General features: G+C 35.7%; 1 protein-coding gene across 1 annotated transcript in view; it reads left to right on the top strand.

Moving 5' to 3' along the window:
- Positions 1 to 21,430, top strand: part of myo10 (myosin X) — a 59,750-nt gene that overhangs the window by 16,641 nt on the left and 21,679 nt on the right. The window contains exons 4-20 of the mRNA XM_048164002.1: positions 5,819 to 6,006; positions 8,311 to 8,445; positions 8,537 to 8,661; positions 9,164 to 9,177; positions 9,309 to 9,393; positions 11,647 to 11,750; positions 12,501 to 12,630; positions 12,768 to 12,886; positions 13,741 to 13,887; positions 13,985 to 14,085; positions 14,217 to 14,283; positions 14,373 to 14,465; positions 14,895 to 14,963; positions 15,275 to 15,357; positions 15,440 to 15,548; positions 17,510 to 17,590; positions 20,442 to 20,566. Of these exons, the coding sequence (XP_048019959.1) occupies positions 5,819 to 6,006; positions 8,311 to 8,445; positions 8,537 to 8,661; positions 9,164 to 9,177; positions 9,309 to 9,393; positions 11,647 to 11,750; positions 12,501 to 12,630; positions 12,768 to 12,886; positions 13,741 to 13,887; positions 13,985 to 14,085; positions 14,217 to 14,283; positions 14,373 to 14,465; positions 14,895 to 14,963; positions 15,275 to 15,357; positions 15,440 to 15,548; positions 17,510 to 17,590; positions 20,442 to 20,566 (1,775 nt within the window). The remainder of the gene's footprint in view (positions 1 to 5,818; positions 6,007 to 8,310; positions 8,446 to 8,536; positions 8,662 to 9,163; positions 9,178 to 9,308; positions 9,394 to 11,646; positions 11,751 to 12,500; positions 12,631 to 12,767; positions 12,887 to 13,740; positions 13,888 to 13,984; positions 14,086 to 14,216; positions 14,284 to 14,372; positions 14,466 to 14,894; positions 14,964 to 15,274; positions 15,358 to 15,439; positions 15,549 to 17,509; positions 17,591 to 20,441; positions 20,567 to 21,430) is intronic.

The following is a 21,430-nucleotide window of genomic DNA, read 5'->3' as shown; positions in this document are numbered from 1 at the left end:
AACTGATACAAAAGAATGATTTGTTCACAAATGAAACATGACTGCTTCTCTCATGAATGTGCCAAGAAGAGCTAGGGCAGATGTCAAGACTTTCAGTGAAAAACGACTTAAATTTCATTCAGCTCCTTACACAGCGCTATCGTATGACTTTATAGCACATGAGATTTTTTTATATATATATATATATATATATATATATATATATATATATATATATATATATATATATATATATACTTTGAAGAAGCTTATTTATCATTGCAGAGCTTGACAGCCCAAGCCCTCATTCACTTTCTTTATATTGAAAAATAGTGGCCACGCTAAGATTCTTTCAAAAAATCTAAAACAACATAATGACGTCAGAATTTTCGTTTTGTGGTAAACTGTTACTTAATATTTCAAACATTTTCAAAACAATGATTTTACAGTGGGAAATTATATGACACTCACTATTTGTTAATATGTCCTGACTGTCATTGGGTTGTTTTATTTGTCAAACATTATGAAGACAATAAAGTGTAGACAGCAATTGGGATATTTCATTATTTCCAAAAAAATACTAAGAATAAGAATAAAATAAGACTAAAGATATGGATAAAACTTTCATCTCCATGTACAGATATGGCAATATCCTCTTTTGTCCTGTCACTGAGTATTATGACATCATGATACTGGAGTCAATCCAGGAGACTCATATCTCTCTGTCTGCCTCTGCTGTCTGTGACGTGAGGCCATGTGATTGGATCAGTTTGAGTGTGAGCTAACCAGTTAGCTATCAGTGTGGGTGTGGTCTGCAGGTATGTGATGGTTATCACATTAACGTCAGTTACTAATACACACTCATCATGAGGAAATGCACACCTCCTCTTTCGACATTACTGAAACCTTTTCCCACACCTTGTTATGGTTTAGAAGAAAGGACTAAATGATCAAATGATTTATGATTTCAAAATCACAAATAAACCCTTTTTTCTTCATTGAAATGGTCTTGATTTTGCAGTTCAGTTTGGTGCCACTAGTCATGCACAAATGAAACACTTCATCTTTAAGAGTATGTTTACATGACAACAATGTACTAAAAAGTACAGAAAAGTGACCTTTGCATTTTTGAAAAGTTTTGCGGACAGATGTCTACGCTGTCAAAATGATCCTCGTTCACAGATCCACAAAAACGACTATAAACGCTGTATTATGCATGTCAGACCTGTAGTTGGCGATGTCACTTTGTAAATAAACACTATGCACCTACAGATTGAACACATAATACCGACGCACATGACACCTTTTTCACAAATTTGCATTTTTGTAGTTTACACAGAGATAACGGTATCGTTTTCAAAAACTTGCCCTTTGAAGGGCATTTTCAAAAGTTTGCATTTTCAGGCCCCCAAATCGCAGTTGTCACGTAAATGAACGGCTGAAAGCGGTGTCATGTAAATGGCCCCTAAACGTTCACATAAAATCACATGAAAAACTGTCTCAACCCATCCAGGTTTGTAAATCTAATGAGCTGATTGGCTAATTAGGGCAGCCGCCACAGGTCTGCTAAACTGATTGGCTAATTGGTGACATATGGGAGCAATCAGAAGGAATTAGGGTGTTATTTGTGTGCGGTGCATGTGGTTTTGTTTTTGGTGGTCTGTGAAACGTCTATTTCTTCTTCAACTTCTATATTAAATTAAAATGAATTTATAAAATCACAGAATAGTTTGTTTACTTATTACCAAGTTTAAAGTTATTAGACTTTAAAGACAAATAAACTGTAACATTCTCCATGCCAATAAAAACATACAAGTCATGATGAAAATAACAGCGCCTGGTTGAGCATGTGTGTGTATGTAGTCTTCTGGAATGTGTGTGTCTCGCTGAGATCCGATTCCACAGCATTTAAAACACAAAGACGTTTCTCTCTCGCTCTCACTCTGATTATAAACAGCTGTGGACTTTTTTTTTGCCTTACATTTGGACTGAAAATGCTGGAGCAGCTTCCCACATCAAACACACACATACACACACAAGGGGGCTGGTGATCCAGAAAATGTCTTTTGCATGTGAGGTTTACCTCCTTTTTATTTTATTGCTCTCTCTCTATTTCTTTTTCAGCCTCTCTCTTTCCTTGTAGTGCGAGCATGTAGCAGGAAATAGTTCTGCTTCAGTTGGGCCGGATCATGTTTCAACTCTCACCCTACACACTCATTTTAACATTGAGAGTGTGTGTGTGTGTGTCTGTGTGTGTGTGTGTGTGTGTGTGTGTGTGTGTGTGTGTGTGTGTGTGTGTGTGTGTGTGTGTGTGTGTGTGTGTGTGTGTGTGTGTGTGTGTGTACGTGTTTGCGTGTGCATGTGTGTGTGTGTGTGTGTGTGTGTGTGTGTGATGTTTCTGAGTTTATTATGCATCACTATGCATAGCAGTCACTCTTAGCTGTCACTCTAGACTGCAATCTCATGTTTGATTCTGTCTGTGCATGTAGAACTACAAATCATCATTTACTCACCCTCAAGTTGTTCCAAACCTGTATGAATTTCTTCATAGACTGCTGAACACAAAATATATATATACATATACATATATATATTACTATGGAAGTCAATGTTGTCCATCAACTGTTTGGTTATTGACATTCTTCAAAATATATTCTGTATATTCTATATATTATATTGTGTTCAGTAGAAGAAAAAATTTCATACCAGTTTGGAACAACTTGAGGGTGAGTAAATGATGACAGAATTTTTATTTTGGGGTGAACTGTCCCTTTAAAGATATTAGTAGGACCGTTGGACTAAGCCCAACAAAAATAGCAATGCACACTCAAGAGATGACGTTCACCTCCAATTAAACCCCTCAGTGTGCTGTTACACACATTTGCAGACACACCCAGGGGAGGTTATGGGAAGGACATGGCTGCTGTAGACCTTCATTGCATTTCTGAGGTAGCACTTGTGGAGATTAAACCCTCTCGGGGGCATCTGGGGGGTTTCACTTGGGGTAGTATGTCACACTTTGGCTGAGTTTGATATAGCATACTACCATATCACTCTTACTATTTCTGCCATATCTTTATATGGTTAAAATAGTGAGAGTAGAATGCGTTTCCAAATTCAGCAAAGGGGTTTTCACACTGGGCACGTTTGCTGCGGCTCGATTCCAAGTTCCCCCTATAGAGCTGGTCTGGTTTCAGACTCACTTCATTGTATCGAACCCTGGTGTATTTGCATTCATCTTACATCATCACAAACCTGCATGATAGAAAACTAAACAGGGGTCAATATATTGTTTTTTTATTAATTTGGTGCTATTATATTATGCACAGCAGAGTGAAGAACGCTTGGTACCCCTATAAAAGTACCCTTTTGAGAAAACGGGATTGGGAGCCATTATTTTTTGTCGCTCAGATTTCACTCACTCTGCTCGATTACACTGCACGCTCACTCTAAATCATCTCCACTGTCATCCCCATATGTGTTTTGTTGAACTAATGATGTCGTCATCGGCTACTTTAGTACCGGAACAAGTGCAGACACAAGTCAGAGTTGCATTCACATTGTTCGCCACAGTACCATTGCAGCCGAATTCAGACCACCTCCTATAGGTGGGTTTGGTACCATGGTGCGCTCCAGGGTTTGAAATTCATGAAAGCTTTCACATTACCAATTTTTCATGCTAACTGTGATCTGTTTCGAACTAGACTGCCAGTGTGAAAGCACCAAAGTCTCATTCAGGAAATCTGTGGCTATCCACTTGTTAAGTCATGACATATTGAATACTGTTTCAGCGTCCAAGCCTCTGCTGCATTTTAAATTGAGATACCTCAATTGACATTTACGAGCACCATTTATTTATAGCGCACATTTAAGCAAAGCTTTTAAAAAAATTAAAGAGTACACTACAGTCCCCGGAGGACTCATGGTATCCCAGACAACAGTATTTTGACGATTCAGAAAAGATGAATCGCTGTCAGGCCAATTGAGAGTTTGGTATAGATATCAAACTTATGATCATGTTTTTTTTTTTTTTGTTTTTTTTTTGTAGAACTACTGCACAATTGTTTATTAGCACCATTTGTTGTTTGCTTTTGGGGTCTGCTGGAGAGTATGCAGTATGTATACTGTGCACAATATGTATTGTATATGATGACTTTATCTCACAATGCAGTGTGCTTGACTTGATTTTCAACGTTTCCAATGGGACAAATGAACAAATGATCTACTGCGAATGACTACGTCATTTTGACCACCAAAAGCTATTTTTAAAATGCAAAACATTTCAATTAAAGTCAGCTGAAACAGAAATCATGATCATCTTTTATTCCCTATTGTGACATATATCTGAGCTTCTTGAACAAGAAAAAATGTTGACCCAGGGACTTGATTTTGTCCATTGGAAAGTGATTGGATTGTGGGATCGTTGTCATTGCTAATTGCTAATTTCATGTGAGTGACATATTGTGCATGATTGAATCATTTATAATAAACACTGCAATATTCCATAAAAAATAAGAATTGTCAATTTTGATTTCATGATGAATTTAAAGGTCCAAAACAACCATTCTTCCAAGATTATAACCGTATACCACTAACTAAACTAAACTACTGGTGGGAAAACCATTGTTCTTGCACAGTTTTATGTACTGCTTTTTTTTATCAGCATAATAGTATTCCATTCTAAACATAGATTCTGTCACCTTGATGTTGAGACACCAGTGCACCTTCAAGAATGAAGTTTTTCTTTCTTTTCAAGAATGATTTCTTCTGTCCTGTACTAGAAAAGAAAAGGGAATCCCTGCCAGCCCATTCAGAGCAAACTGATAACACCTGTGTCTCAATGAGACGGCTTTCCCTCTTATGAGGACCACATACTGACAGCTTAACGTCTGCATAAAACTTCCTACTATACTGTACCTGTTTTCCATTTGCCTCTTACTGAATTACAGTCTTAAAATATTACTATAACCTACTGTGTAAATTCATATTGCTGATTTGACTGAACAAACCTCATAAACGAGACATGCAAAGTTCATTTAAAGTTTCATCCTTTGTAGATTCTGTGGGAGAAATTTGATTTTGAGTCATTGCTTTCTGAGACACATTATTAGCACAAAACAGCTGCAGATGTTCCAGCCTTAATCATTCATTAATGTTTCTTTCTTCTGTAAAACACAAAAGAAGATATTCTAAAGAACTGTTTTTGTCCATATAATGTGTCAGTGGGGTCAACATTGGATCCCACTGATTTTTATTATATGGACGAAAAAACAAACAAACAAAAAAACAGACATTTTTCAAAATATCTTTTGTGTTACACAGAAGTCAGTCCTACTGGTTTGGAATGACATGAGAGTGAGCAACTGATGACAGAATGTTCAATTTTTGGTGAACTATCCCTTTGAAGCGCCTTTAGAATGAGTTAAAAATATTTTGTACGCAGATTTACAGCACATGCAACATGTATATTACATCTGTTTTTATATCATAAATATATAAATATCATCTTCAGTCATACATGTATATATGATAATACAAATGATATGAAGATAAGAGAGATGCAGGAGTCTATCTTAAGTCCTAAACTCACCTGAACATTTGACCGTTTAGGTGCCAATTTGCACTTATTTGGTATTCAAATCAAAACATCTCAACAGCCAATCCGATCTATTTGCATCAGTGGTTACAATATTTTGTCAGTAGACACCAAAACACAAGCACATGTGCACATGCTTACAGACACTTGCAGAGGGTGTTTATAAAAGATGGTGTTCACTTAAGTTTCTATTATCCCTCATCCTCTGTCTGTCTCTCCCTCCGTTCTTCTGTGTGTTTGCAGACGTATATCGGATCTATTTTAGCAGCAGTAAACCCTTATCAGAGTCTGTCAGGGCTGTATGACGGCACAGCTGTAGAACGATACAGTCGACATCACCTGGGCGAAATTCCTCCTCACATCTACGCCATTGCAAACGAGTGCTACAGATCGATGTGGAAGCGCTCCAACAACCAGTGTGTGCTCATCAGGTGTGTTTCTGCATGCTTTTAACAAACCAGTGGTTTCAGCAAGCCTCATTTTGAATGCTCTAAAATGAGGTTTATTGCTTGCGTTCTCATTTTAATTTACTTTTCAGACAGTCTGACCTTAAAGTTTTCCACCGTGACCTTAACCCTCACCTCTGACCTTTCACTACGGTGTGAGGTCAAATTCATGGCTGCCTGACAGCATTCATTACACAAGCATGCAGAGGTTAAAGGTGGCAGACTGCTGTGTTGTTCTCAACGCTGCAGATCTCTCATCAGCTTTAGCGAGAGCCGACAGAGAGAATACAAATTGGCAGAAAACCTGACCGCCATGGCCAAGCCTAGACTATGAAAAGCCCTGAGCATGTACAGACTCAGCAAACATGCGGACACCGATAGGGCTACCGTAAGAAGACAGGCTTTGCTCTTACTGCACAAAAATCGAGGTAGAAACTGAAGCACAGTCATGCTGTAACTGCACACAATTCGGGAATGCTTTCTTTTGCCATTTTGGCAAACTACAACAAAGAAATTCAATTGAAATCTAATACCTACAAACTCCCAGACCTGCTGGATGAAACCACAGGGAGTGCAAACAAGTCTTGCCTTATGAAAAGGGCAACCACACTGGCATAAATACTTTTAGATAACTTTACTTTTGTGTGTATAAATGAGTGGCACTTTCCACATTACTGTCCTATGACATTTTTCTAATGCACAAATCGCTTTTTTTGTTGTTAAAACTATTAGATATTTAAGATAAACTATAATATAGCTCTAAAATTAACCTAGAATGAAAAGTATTTAATTTTACACACTGTAAATGTCTGTATCCTCCTTAAAATGGTTATTTTGGCCTGTCCCGCTATAGGTTTTGCCCCTGTATATTAATTTTGTGAATTTTATTTGATGTTTATTTAAAGTTTTTAATGCAAAATGAAACTGTAAACTGTATTTAAACATGTCTTAAAGGATTAGTTCACTTTAAAATGAAAATTACCCCAAGCTTTACTCACCCTCAAGCCATCCTAGGTATATATGACTTTCTTCTTTCTGATGAACACAATCAGAGTTACATTAATAAATATTCTGCCGTGTCCAAGCTTTTATAATGGCAGTGAACGGGAAACAACGAATTTGAAGCTCAAGAAAGTGTATCAATCTATCATAAACGTACTCCACACGTCTCCAGGGGGTTAATAAAGGCCTTCTGAAGTGAAGTTATGCATTTGTGTAAGAAAAATATGCATAGTTATAAAGTCAAATATCTAGCTTCTGTATTCAATTTACAAAGAAAGTGTAAGGCATCTTGTTCAAAACGCTTATGCTAAGTCCTGCGCCTTCCCTGTTCAACTTACGGACTTCCATATTCAGCTTACGGACTTTCTTTGTAAGTTGAATACGGAAGACGGTCTGGCGGAAGCAAGATATTTTACTTTATAACGTGTTAAATATGAATATTTTTCTTACCCAAATGCATCGCTTCACTTCAGAAGGCCGTTATTAACCCCCCGGAGCTGTGTGGAGTACGTTTATAATGGATGGATGCTCTTTCTTTGTACTCGTCAGTTCCATTCACTGCCATTATAAAGCTCGGATGCATCGGGATGTTTATTAATATTTCTCCGATTGTGTTCATCAGAAAGAAGAAAGTCATATACACTTAGGATGGCTTGAAGGTGAGTAAAACTTGGGCTAATTTTCATTTAAAAGTGAACTAATTCTTTAAATTTTAGGAAACCTCATATAAAATGAATAAAAATAACACAGTTCATAATTTACAGTAGTTTAACCACCTGAGGTTGACAAGCACAATTTTCTGAAAAGTTAAGCACCTTCTTTCACAGACTGTTTATCGAAAACATTTTTATTTAAGAGTAGTAGGCCCTAATTTGTGGGCAGTGCTGACAGTACCGTTCAAATGTTTTTGAAAGAACTCTCTTATGCTAACCACGACTGCATTTATTTGATCGAAAATGTAGATAAAACAGTAATATTGTGGAATATTATTCTTTGATGAAAAGAACAGCATTTATTTGAAACAGAATATTTTATAACAATGTAAAAACTTTTTACTGTCACTTTTGATCAATTTAATGCAACCTTGCTGAATAAAAGTATTTCTTTAAAAAGGTTTATTCATATGTGTTTTATTGAGCCAGTAAAGCTTTGTGAATCTTGAAAGACTCCTTGAATGAGACCCATAATGTAACTGCCCTCTGCTGGCCACATCAGCTCATTACAACTTTTTCATCTAATAATCATCTCTCAGCTCTGACATTTTCTGTATGTGTGTTTGTGTGTCAGTGGGGAGAGTGGAGCAGGCAAAACTGAGAGCACAAAGATGATTCTGCGCTTTCTGTCTGCAATGAGTCAGCAAAGTGTGGCACTCTCAACAAAGACGGCATCATCACATGTAGAGGAGGCAATTCTGGAGAGCAGGTACATACGCATATAAAATCACACAAAATACTCAGTATACACGACGTGCTCATTCATATGCATTCATTTATCTGTCTCTCTGTCTCTGTAGTCCAATAATGGAGGCATTCGGAAATGCTAAAACTGTTCATAACAACAACTCTAGTCGCTTTGGGAAATTCATCCAGCTTCATTTCAGCCAGCATGGAAACATCCAGGGAGGAAGAATCACAGACTGTATCCTCTGTTTGTAGGTTGTTTGGATGTGTCAGCTTTTAGTTCATTTCTGTAGCTTTATTCATCCACTTGTACTTTGGTACGACTTGTTACAGGCTCCTGGCTATCAGTAATCCCACTCGGATTTTGAGTTATTTTGTGTCTGATAGTTTGTGATAAGCGACCCCGTTTAGCAACTGGAACTCACACATGCTGTGATCAGTTGGTGACTTTTCTGACAACACCATCACACTAGAAGTAACAGACCTGCAAAGCACAGACAGTTCAGAAACCAACCCCCAACATCAGCAGGATTCAAAAAGGCTTGAAAAAAAACATTCTAGGCCCCATTCTAGTTTTAGTCAAAGCATCCAGTGATCTGAGGTGACTTAAAAGACACTCTGTTCACAAGAACATGTGATATCAAGGTCTGCCCTGAAAGAAAATGTTCTTTACAGAGATTGTAATGCTGTGATAGTGTCTCTTTTTGCATTTGCCTTGACTTTTTATTTTCAATACACAGACCTTTTAGAAAAGGTGAGTTTTTTCATAGTTTTTTGCAAATCTCATGAAACATTTGCATGTATGATTTTGCTTGTGTGGCCGTTTATGTGGGTCACTGATCGTGTCTTTGTTGGACTCTTATTGTCTGTGTGCATTTCTGTCAGAATCGAGTTGTGCGTCAAAATCCCGGTGAAAGAAATTATCACATATTCTACGCTCTGCTGGCCGGAACCAGCGCAGAACAGAGGGGTGAGTCTGGGCTGTCTAATGTCTACATTGTTCACAGATTTCTGTTTGAGGCCACTTTTTAACCCTTGAGTTGCACACTGAAGACCCGTCACCCTTCAAAGTGCTTTCATTTTGAAGGGCAATATAGATGACCTTTAATCTGCAAAAATATGTATATCTGGGAACAAATGAGCACAGACTTTAACACTGGTGTTATTTTAGTATCATTGAGATGCTATTATAGTTTTTATTAATATTCTGAATTTTTTATTTCACTATATTTCATTTTAGTTTTTTTTGTTTTTTTTCATTTTTATTTCAGTTTTAGTTTTTACTGAAGAGGATTAGGGCCAAGCAATAATAAAAAAATAAAACCATCTCGAGATTAAAGTTGTTAAATTTCGAGAAAAAAGTCAAAAAATGTTGAGAATAAACTCATTAAATTACTAGAAAAAACTCATTAAATTTCAAGAAAAAAGTCTAGATAAAATGTTGAGAATAAAGTAATTAAATTACGAGAAAAAACGCGTTAAATTTCAAGAAAAAAGTCGAGATAAAATGTTGAGAATAAAGTCATTCAATTACGAGAAAAAAGTCGTTAAATTATGAGAACAAATTCGTTAAATTATGAGAAAAAAAGTTGTTAAATTATGAGAACAAATTCGTAATTTAACAAATTTGTTCTCGTAATTTAACAAATTTTTTCTCATAATTTAATGAGTTTATTCTCAACATTTTTTCTCGACTTTTTTCTCGAAATTTAACGACTTTTTTTCTCGTAATTTAACGAATTTATTCTCAACATTTTATCTCGACTTTTTTCTTGAAATTTAACGACATTTTTCTCATAATTTAACGAATTTGTTCTCGTAATTTAATGACTTTATTCTCACCATTTTATCTTGACTTTTTTCTCGAAATTTAACACGTTTTTTTCTCATAATTTAACGAATTTGTTCTTGTCATTTAACAACTTTTTTCTCATAATTTAATGAGTTTATTCTCAACATTTTTTCTCGACTTTTTCTCGAAATTTAATGACTTTTTTCTCATAATTTAATGAGTTTATTCTCAACATTTTATCTCGACTTTTTTCTCGAAATTTAACGAAATTTAATGACTTTTTCTCATAATTTAATGAATTTGTTCTCGTAATTTAACGACTTTTTTCTCGTAATTTAATGACTTTATTCTCAACATTTTATCTCGACTTTTTTCTCGAAATTTAACGACATTTTTCTCATAATTTAACGAATTTGTTCTCGTAATTTAACGACTTTTTTCTCGTAATTTAATGACTTTATTCTCAACATTTTATCTCGACCTTTTTCTCGAAATTTAACAAGTTTTTTCTCGTAATTTAATGAGTTTATTCTCAACATTTTATTTCGACTTTTTTCTCTAAATTTAATGATTTTTTTCTCGAAATTTAACAACTTTAATCTCGAGATGGTTTTATTTTTTATTATTGCTTGGCCCTAATCCTCTTCCGTAAGTTTTAGTTATTTTAAGTTAGATCAATTAAAACGTGAAATGCTGCCTTGGTTTATTTTACCTAGCTGGAATAAAATACTAAATCAATGGCCACGCCTTTGAAGGCTGCAAAGGTCAGACTGAGTGTTGATAAATGAGACAGTCTAGCCTACCGAGGATTACTTTTGTCGCCTAGCAACTGTGACAACTGCCGTTGATGAGCGGCAGTAACGTTTGTACTGGACTTTTTAAGTTATATTCAACTGTCTGAAAACAAAAAAGGGTTTACAACCTGTCTAAATATGTTCCCCTTGGTCTATTTATGTAAAGAGTATAAACTATTTATTAAATTGCATCTTAGTAAGATATGTAAACATCTAAACCGTTTTAAAGTGTTTTTGTAACATTTGAATCGTTAGATATTCCACTACGTTGAAACCCATGTATCCTTCACTCATGCAATATTCACTAATGAGAGCCACGTCTGAGAGTAAATGAATACATTCAGTAAGTGGTAGACACTACTGTGCTTTTCATTTTAGCAACAAATATGTCACAAGGGACAAAAGAGAGATTGCATGCTTCATGATGAACCACAGTGTGCAAAACTGTGTTGTTATTCATGGTTTTCTTAGTTTAGTCACCTAAGCCAGGGTTCACTGTCTGCTGATGTCACTGTCAAATGAGACTGATAGATCAGAAGGTCATACTATCACAGTGAAGCAGTGCTGCCTGTTTCACATCACACAGTATCAGTTTGTTTAATATCTGTGTTTGTCGCTCTCACTCATTTTCTCACAGAGTCGTTCTCCCTCACCCCTCCGGAGGGCTTTCATTATCTGGGTCAGTCAGGATGTGTGAAGGACAAAGCCATTAATGACACTGAGACTTTTCAGGAAGTGCTGGTGAGATAGTCACAACATGACAACACATCACTGTATGACTACTCTACAGCACATGAACACACACACACCTAATGCACTACTGTATAAGCACACATTTTGTCAAATTTTGGATATTTATGGATTTTAAACAGTAATGACAACAGCAGTTAATATTATATATTTAATCTATCTATAGTTTTGGTCTTGGCTCATCCAATGAGATACTATGATTTTGTGTCTGTGTGTCTCATGCTCACCAAGGCTGCATTTATTTGATCAAAAATGCAGTAAAAAGATAATATTGTGAAATATTATTTCAATTTACAATAACTGTTAAATGTAATTTATTCCTGTGATGCAGAGCTGAATTTTCAGCATTATTTCTCCAGTCTTCAGTGATCCTTCAGAAATCATTCTAATATGCTGATTTGATACTCAAGAAACATTTCTTATTATTATCAATGTTGAAAACATTTGCATGCTTAATATTTTTGTGGAAACGGTAATACGTTTTTTCAGGATTATTTAGGGAATATAAATTTAAAACAGCATTATTATTATTAATATTTGAATTAGAAGGTTTTTTTTTTTAGAAAATGTTTTTTTGTGTGTAGTCTTTTCTGTCACTTTTGATCAATTTAATAGATACTTTCTGAATAAAAGTTTTTTTTTTAATTCTGACCCCAAACTTTTGAAAAATAGTGTATAAAATATATTGTGTGTATATGGTTATCTTGTCTTTTAATGCTGGTTGACTGTGTTTTGTGTTAGAATGCTCTGAGGACAATGCAATTTGGAGAAGAGAACATCAAGGAGGTGTTGAGGCTCCTGTCGGGAATCCTGCATGTGGGAAACATTGAGTTTTTAACGGCAGGTGGAGCACAAGTCTGCTCTAAAACAGGTAATCACTTCTCCACTCTCTTCATCTCTATTTCCCTTTTGTCTTAATTGTTGAATTTATGAGTTGTTATTATTTGATATTACTGTACTGATGATACTTGCATTACATTTATATTCATACAATCGTTGTATGTATAGCTCTTAGTAAAGCTGCAGATCTTTTGGGGTTGGATTGTGCCCAGCTGGCTGAAGTTTTGACCCACAGATCCATGATCCTCAGAGGAGAAGAGATCAGCACACCCCTCACTGTAGAGCAGGTAACAGGGGTGTTTACATGGTTACACAAAACACAGTCAAACAAACATAAAGTTGTAATGTGTGTTTATCATCATCACACATTACAACTTAAAGGTTTACTTCACCCAAAAAATGAAAGAATTTTCATCAATTACTCACCCTCATGTCATTTCAAACCTGTAAGACTTTCATTCATCTTCGAAACAGAAAGGAAGATATTTTAAATGAAATTTAAAAGATTTAATTGACAGCTACGCAACTACCACTCTGTCACTTAAAATATACACACACACATTATTGTATATATGTTATAACATGATTGTAAAATGAAAGTCAAGTCACAGCTAAAAACACAATATAGATTTAATCAGAATACTTCTGTAGTCACCAAAAACAGGTCCAGAAACTCTCCCACCCTCTAGAGGACTTCACATGTAACTGCAGTCTTTTAATAAACATTTCACCTTTTTCATGAACCATTTTATTACTGTATGGATACAGGTTTAAAAATTGTTTCCCATCAAATATTACAACTTGATTTCTTCTTGATTTCCAAATACTTTTCCATTCAGTGCCGATGTTTATATTATGTATTACTGTTAAAAATACATTAAACACAACATATTTAAAAGTAAAAACACAATAGAAGCATTCTAAAAGGAGTACAGCATTATTTGCAATGAAGCAAATTTTACTACAAATGCAGAAAAGGAAGAAAAACTTAATGTGATATATGTTGTCTTTTGACTTTTAAACTCTTACATTTTTTCATTATTCAGTTTCAGCCCTTAATTACTTTAGTTAAGTAATAAAGACTCAAATACCCTTCTGTAGTCAGAATAACAACACAAATATGCATGTGTATGTCTGTCAGGCGGTGGACTCACGGGACTCTATGGCGATGGCTCTCTACTCTCAGTGCTTCACTTGGATTATTCGTAAATTGAACAACCGTATCAATGGCAGTGAAGACTTCAGATCCATCGGTATCCTGGACATCTTCGGGTTTGAGAACTTTGAGGTGAGAGCCATGCTGACTAGTTTCAGACAGAGGTTTTAACCGATTGGTCATTACTAATGTTATTCCACTCTTTTTTTATTTCAATTCTCCCTCTCAGGTGAACCGGTTTGAGCAGTTCAACATTAACTATGCAAATGAGAAACTACAGGAGTATTTCAACAAGCACATTTTCTCTCTAGAACAGCTTGAGTACAACAAGTAAGTCATTACAAATATAAACATACTCAATGCATCAGCAACACCAAAACACAGTTTAAATGCGGCCAGTGCACAGGGTAAGCATCCAGTTCTCTGCCATTTTAACACTTTCTTTGTGTTTGTGTTCATAGAGAAGGGCTGGTCTGGGATGATGTCAACTGGATGGACAATGGAGAGTGCCTTGATCTCATAGAAAAGGTAAAAACTCAAACATAGACAATCAAAAACACTGTCTAAAATCTGACATTCTAGATCTGAGTCTGTCCATGCATGTGTTTTTTCTGCAGAAGTTGGGTTTGCTTGCTCTTGTGAATGAGGAGAGTCATTTTCCTAAAGGCACTGATGACACATTGTTGGAGAAACTCCATAGCCAGCATTCTGTACGTCTCACACACACACACACACACACACACACCTACCCCTAAACCTACCCATCACAGAAAACATTCTGCATTTTTACTTTTTTAATAAAACATTGTTTAATATGTTTTTAAAGCTATTTTAAATACGAGGACTAAATGTCCTCATATTTCATATTTACGTCATAATACCAGTGTAATACCCATGTCATTATACAAATTTGTGTCCTCATAAATCACAAAAACGCGCGCACACACACACACACACACACACACTTTTTTTGGAAGTGGAGCAGGTTTTCTTGGGCAAGAACTGTAGGCAGGAATGTACCCAAATGGAGGGGACCAAACAAACATGTTGATCCAGCACTGATTTGAATATTGGGCATAATAATCACCCTGAATATGATCACTATAATCACTAATCTTTTTCTCTCTCCATCTCATCAGAGGAATCAGTTCTATGTTAAGCCTCGTGTTGCAGTTCATCAGTTTGGAATCAAGCACTACGCAGGAGAGGTATAGCACCCTGTTTACTTTTTTATTATTATTATTTATTTATTTATTTATTTTAGTTGGATTGAAATACTTTACCTTCCACAGTATTTTGTATCTTCAACTACCAAAAAAAAAAAATGTGGGCAAAGTTTCAAGTTTCATTTTGAAAAAAGAAAGATAAAATTATAGTCTATTCACCTGTACTGTAGTACATCCCATATCTCATGTGTTATGGTGTATACAGTATATTGGAGAATGAGGGAAATAAATGTGTTCAACGTCAGTGTTGCAGGTGTCATGTCTCAGGTTAACATCCTGCTTTTTGTCCGCAGGTTGTGTATGATGTCAGAGGAATCCTGGAGAAGAACAGAGACACTTTCAGAGATGATATTCTCAACTTACTCAGGGAGAGCAGGTGTGTGTGTGTGTGTGTGTTTGAATGTAGTTGTGTAATTTTCTCTCTGAGGCCATTTGTTCACATGCTCCTGTTCTCTCAGGTTGGATTTTGTGTATGATCTCTTTGAGAGAGTGAACACCTGGACTGGACAGGACACAGTCAAGTGTGGCTCAAAGTATCGCAGACCTACAGTTAGCTCCCAATTTAAGGTAAGAAACTACAACTCCCATAATGCTTTAGAACAGGTAAACAATAATTAAATTGAAATGTAAGTGAATATAAAGAGACTGATCATTTTTCACTCTTACACTTTAAAAAGTGATTGTATGTTTATTTTTATTTTTTTCTAACATTCTCAAACATCAAGGATTTGTTAGTATATTAAAGGATTAGTTCACTTTCAAATGAAAATTACCCCAAGCTTTACTCACCCTCAAGCCATCCTAGGTGTATATGACTTTCTTTTTTATAATGAACACAGTCAGAGAAATATTAATAAATATCCTGACGCATCAGAGCTTTATAATGACAGTGAGCGGGATCAACGTGTATGAGCTGAAGAAAGTGCATCCATCCACATCCATCCATCATAAACGTACTCCACACAGCTCCGGGGAGTTAATAAAGGCCTTCTGAAGCGAAGTGATGCATTTGTGTAAAAACATATCCATATTTAACAAATATCTAGCTTCCGTCAGACCGCCTTCCGTATTCTACTTACGAAGAAAGTGTAAAACTCTTGCAGTTCCAAAACACTACATCCTATGGCTTCCCTATTCAACGTATGGAAAAAGCCTACTTGACGCAACGCCAGTTCCATTTTTTCCATAATTTGAATACGGAATTACTTCATAACTTGTTAAATATGTTTTTTTTTTTCTTCGCTTCAGAAGGCCTTTATTAACCACCAGAGCTGTGTGGAGTACACATTTATGAAGGATGGATGTGGATGGAGGCACTTTATTCAGCTCATACTTGTTGTTTCCCTTTCACTGCCATTATAAGCTGGGATGTGTCAGGTTATTTATTAAAGGTGCCCTAGAATTAAAAATTGAATTTATCTTGGCATAATTAAATAACAAGAGTTCAGTACATGGAAATGACATACAGTGAGTCTCAAACTCCATTGTTTCCTCCTTCTTATATAAATCTCATTTGTTTAAAAGACCTCCGAAGAACAGGCGAATCTCAACATAACACCGACTGTTACGTAACAGTCGGGATCATTAATATGTACGCCCCCAATATTTGCATATGCCAGCTCATGTTCAAGGCATTACACAAGGGCAGCCAGTATTAACGTCTGGATCTGTGCACAGCTGAATCATCAGACTAGGTAAGCAAGCAAGGACAATAGCGAAAAATGGCAAATGGAGCAATAATAACTGACATGATCCATGATAACATGATATTTGTAAACTATCTTTCTAAATGTTTCGTTAGCATGTTGCTAATGTACTGTTAAATGTGGTTAAAGTTACCATCGTTTCTTACTGTATTCACGGAGACAAGAGCCGTCGTTATTTTCATTATTAAACACTTGCAGTCTGTATAATTCATAAACACAACTTCATTCATTCTTTATAAATCTCTCCAACAGTGTAGCATTAGCCGTTAGCCATGGATCACAGCCTCAAATTCATTCAGAATCAAATGTAAACATCCAAATAAATACAATACTCACATAATCCGATGTATGCATGCAGCATGCACGATGAACACTTTGTAAAGATCCATTTTGAGGGTTATATTAGCTGTGTGAACTTTGTTTATGCAGTGATAGAGTTGAGAGCTCGGGAGGGGGCGGAGAGTGCGAGCAATTAAAGGGGCCGCAGCCTGAATCGGCGCATTTCTAATTATGCCACAAAATAGGCAGTTAAAAAAATTAATTAAAAAAAATCTATGGGGTATTTTGAGCTGAAACTTCACAGACACATTCAGGGGACACCTTATACTTATATTACATCCTGTAAAAAAATGTTCGATGGCACCTTTAATATATCTCAGATTGTGTTCATCAGAAAGAAGAAAGTCATATACATCTAGGATAGCTTGAGGGTGAGTAAAGCTTGGGGCAATTTTCATTTGAAAGTGAACTAATCCTTTAAGTGCATTTAGTATAAAACATTTTAAACAATTTATAACACATGATTTATTTCTGTCTACCCAGAATTCATTGCATTCCCTGATGTCCACCCTAAGTGCCTCCAATCCATTCTTTGTACGCTGCATTAAACCCAACAATAGCAAGGTATGTGTCACAGACACAAACATATGAACATTAGATGTCTTCTACTTTGTGTCAGTTTGTATAACATTGAGTTTATGTTGGGTTCAGGTTTGAAATTAATTTTGATTTCCAGTTCAGAGTGGTTTTGTTTATTTTAAGATGTTTATGGGCAGAGTTCAAGTGCAGACATCTAATACACACACACACACACTTACAAACACACACCAATTAGACACACACACTATCAGATGGCGATTCTGTGCATGGTTGTATATCTCTCAGTGTTTTCATTCAGTAGTGACAGAGGAAGATTAGACATCATAAACTCGGTGTGGTGATATAAGACTCCTTTGAGAGATGCAGACACATGCTCTGCACACTTTTCTATTCAGACTGCATTGGACCCGAGGCCATTCAGTAGGCTGCCTATTAATTCTACAGCAGATGTCAGACTACATGTGTGTTTTGTGTATGGTAGTAGTTCTTTGTTCAGTTGTTTGAGGTCGGTGCAGAATTGATGTGTTAGTGGGACACATCAATTCTGTTCCATTCTACTTTCACACAAATCTATGCTGAAGTAAATCAATATGCATTTGCCTCGTGCAGAAGGCACAAGTATATAGTTAGTATATATAAAATGTAAAAAAAAAAAAAAAAGCAGAAGAGAAAGCAAACATAATTTATTAATTAATAATGTAGATTATAAATTATAATAGTTAAAAACTAAAATAATAAACTAAAATGATTAATTAATAAACTAAATTATTTACAGCTACTTTTGTGTAACATGTTTGTTCACTGTAGTTTAAAAAAAATGGTAATAAAATACGACAAGATCTCAGAGTTATACTGTGTCAGAAAAAATTCATCTTAATTATGTCAGATAACACTTAAGCAAAACATGGTCAGGTCAAAGTGTCTGAATATGTCACAGTTTACTTTATTTTGCTATCCTCACTTACATGAACTTCAGTGTCCTGCACCCACTAGTAAAAATATAAAAACATTATATCTAGTGTCTGAATAATTTTTGGTTTGACTGTATCCAAAATTGAATATATAAAAATCATTCCTCAAGAAAATAAAAGTAAAATCAAACAGAAACATTTAATTTTGTAATTAGTTGTCTCCAAATAAATTTGACTAGATTTTATTTTTTTTTCTTTTATTTTTTTTCTCCTCAAATAAATTTGACTTGACTTAGAGTATATACAATTTTTAAATGATAAACTAAAAATAATATTTTTTAATAAATTATCTAATTTACATCAAGATATCCATTTGGATCTATTAATTTATCTGTTTTCTATTTGTCTATATATCTAATATTGATTACAATTTAAAATATTATTCACTTTAAAAAGCTTATTATAAACAACTAATGTATTAATTAATTATCTAATGTACAATTATGCATGACATCTATATATTTGTTTGTATGTCTGTCTTTCAATCAAGTTCTCTTTAGCTGTATGTCTATGTCTCTCCGTCCCCTGTTCCCCCACTTTATTTGAATGTAAACAGCTGGGGTGGCTTCTGCCCCTTTTTTACCCACAATGCATTTCCCTCCAACACCCCCCTCCCCCCTTGAGCGCAAATTAGCCCAGCATGGGTCTGATCTCCATGGTAACCAGCAGTGTGTGAATGAGAGCCGAGAGGTTGGGGGTGTGTATGTGTGTGTGAGCTGACCAGTTGATCACTGGCTTGTTGTGAACATAGACTCACTCAGAGCTGCTGATGGACACAGGATGAGAAAGGACACTTTTCCGTACAGTAAGAGTTCATATACTATTAAATTAAACATTTAGACAGTTACATTGTTGATATAGAAGAACAGAACCGATACAGTGATGTTTAGACAGATGCTGAGAGTTTTTCCAGATGTCTGGCTGCTGTTTTGACATGGTATTCAATTATCTGAATGGTCTGATATCTGTTTACCTGTTGGATAATGAAGAAGCTTCTCATAGTTTTGCTAATTAAAGAACAGATTTAGGAAAACTGTTCAAAATGTTCTCATGGTTTGATTCCTAAAGGGATAGCTCACCCAAAACTGACAATTCTGTCATCATTTACTCTTCTTTCTTCTATTTAACATAAAAGAAGATATTTTAAAGAACGTTTCAAATGTTTTTGCCCATACCATGAAAGTCAGTGTGCTCCAAAACAACTTTCATTGTATGTACAAAAACACTGATACATTTTTCAGAATATCTTCTTTTGTGTCCCACATTAGAAAGAAAGTCAGGCAGGTTTTGGAACGATATGAGGATGAGTAAATGATGACAGAATTGTCAGTTTTGGGTGTACTATCTTTTTAATATGTGTTATATGTTGCTAGCATTTGTTTTTCTGGGAGACCATTAAAGAGACACTTTGTCCCTGCCCCCATGAAGCACTCTGACATTGATCCTGTCTGCTTTCTGTGACTTATGTGCTGCATGTATCAGTATGTTAATTAGCCTCTAACTATAATGAATGATTGTGTGAGTGTGAGTGTGTGTGTTGGTATTGACCTTGCTCTCACAGAGCTCTTTCACCACTCATCTCTTCATCTCACTTTCATGCGCCAGTCTTCTGGTTCATTCCTCCTTCCACAGAGATGACATTTAGAAGCGGGGATAACAGCGCCCCGTTTCCGACCTCACCCCCACACAGGGTCGGAGGTCAGGGGGAGAGGGGGTGATGATGGCCCACTTAGTGTGTTTAAAGAATGAATCCACTCAAAACTCAACCAGTCTATATTTGAAAGCAGAATTAATTCAGCTCATTTAGATTTAGGACCTCTAACTTTTCAGTCTGAAGCTGAAACACTTTTTAAATGGAGCAAATGTAGTGATATAAACTGGTAAAATGTCACACTCTTTTGCAGATGCCCGATCAGTTTGAGCAGTCTGTAGTCCTCAACCAGCTGAGATATTCTGGGATGTTGGAGACAGTTAAAATCAGACGTTCTGGGTTTCCAGTCCGGAGAACATTCAAGGATTTCTGTTCCAGGTTTGTGCCACAAAAACTATAAACTCGCATATTCCTGCTGAAAAATGATTAATTCTGAAAATGTTCCTTTTTACGACACCACTTTAGGTGTCGTTAATTGAAGTCATTGTCATTCTTTTCAGTCCAAACACTCCTCCTTTCAATGCAAATGTCACTTTTAAAGGGATAGTTCACCCCAAAATGAAAATTCTGTCATTCTTTACTCAGCCTTATGTTGTTCCAGACCTGTATGAGTTTCTTTCTTCTGTTGAACACAAAAGAAGATATTTTGAAGAATGTTGGTAACCGCAGTTGAAGGTAGCCATTGACTTGCATAATATTTTTCTTCCTACTATGGAAATCAAAGGCTACCGTCAACTGTTTGATTATGACCAACATTATTTAGAATATCTTCTTTTTAGTTCAACAGAAGAAAGAAACTCATACAGGTTTGGAACAACATAAGGGTGAGTAAATAATGACAAATATAATTTTGGGGTGAACTATCCCTTTAATAGAATGTGTCTTATTCACAAAATTCAGCGCCGTTTTACACCCATAATTAACATTGTGCTGTTACTGCTTGCTTTCTGTTTTTCCTGCATTTCCTGCATCTTTGAATGATAATCATATAGTGTATACATGGACAAAGAGATGAATGCGGTATTGGTGTATAAAAGTAAGATCCATTTTTAGGCTGTGAAAAGAAATAAGTCAGTTTGATATAAGCAGAATTGGATTTGTCTAAAATTCTCACAGGTGGGTGTGCAACAAAACCAGTTTTTCCCAATTTTTGGTCACATGACGTAACATAATTTTGCATTTTCCAATCCCCATGAGAATAAAAGGATTCAGAGTGTTAACTGACGTGTTTAGACTTCTTTA

Source organism: Megalobrama amblycephala, linkage group LG17 (assembly GCF_018812025.1).
Source record: "Megalobrama amblycephala isolate DHTTF-2021 linkage group LG17, ASM1881202v1, whole genome shotgun sequence".
In the NCBI taxonomy this organism is placed as follows: domain Eukaryota; kingdom Metazoa; phylum Chordata; class Actinopteri; order Cypriniformes; family Xenocyprididae; genus Megalobrama; species Megalobrama amblycephala.
This window is presented reverse-complemented; position numbering and strand designations above follow the sequence as displayed.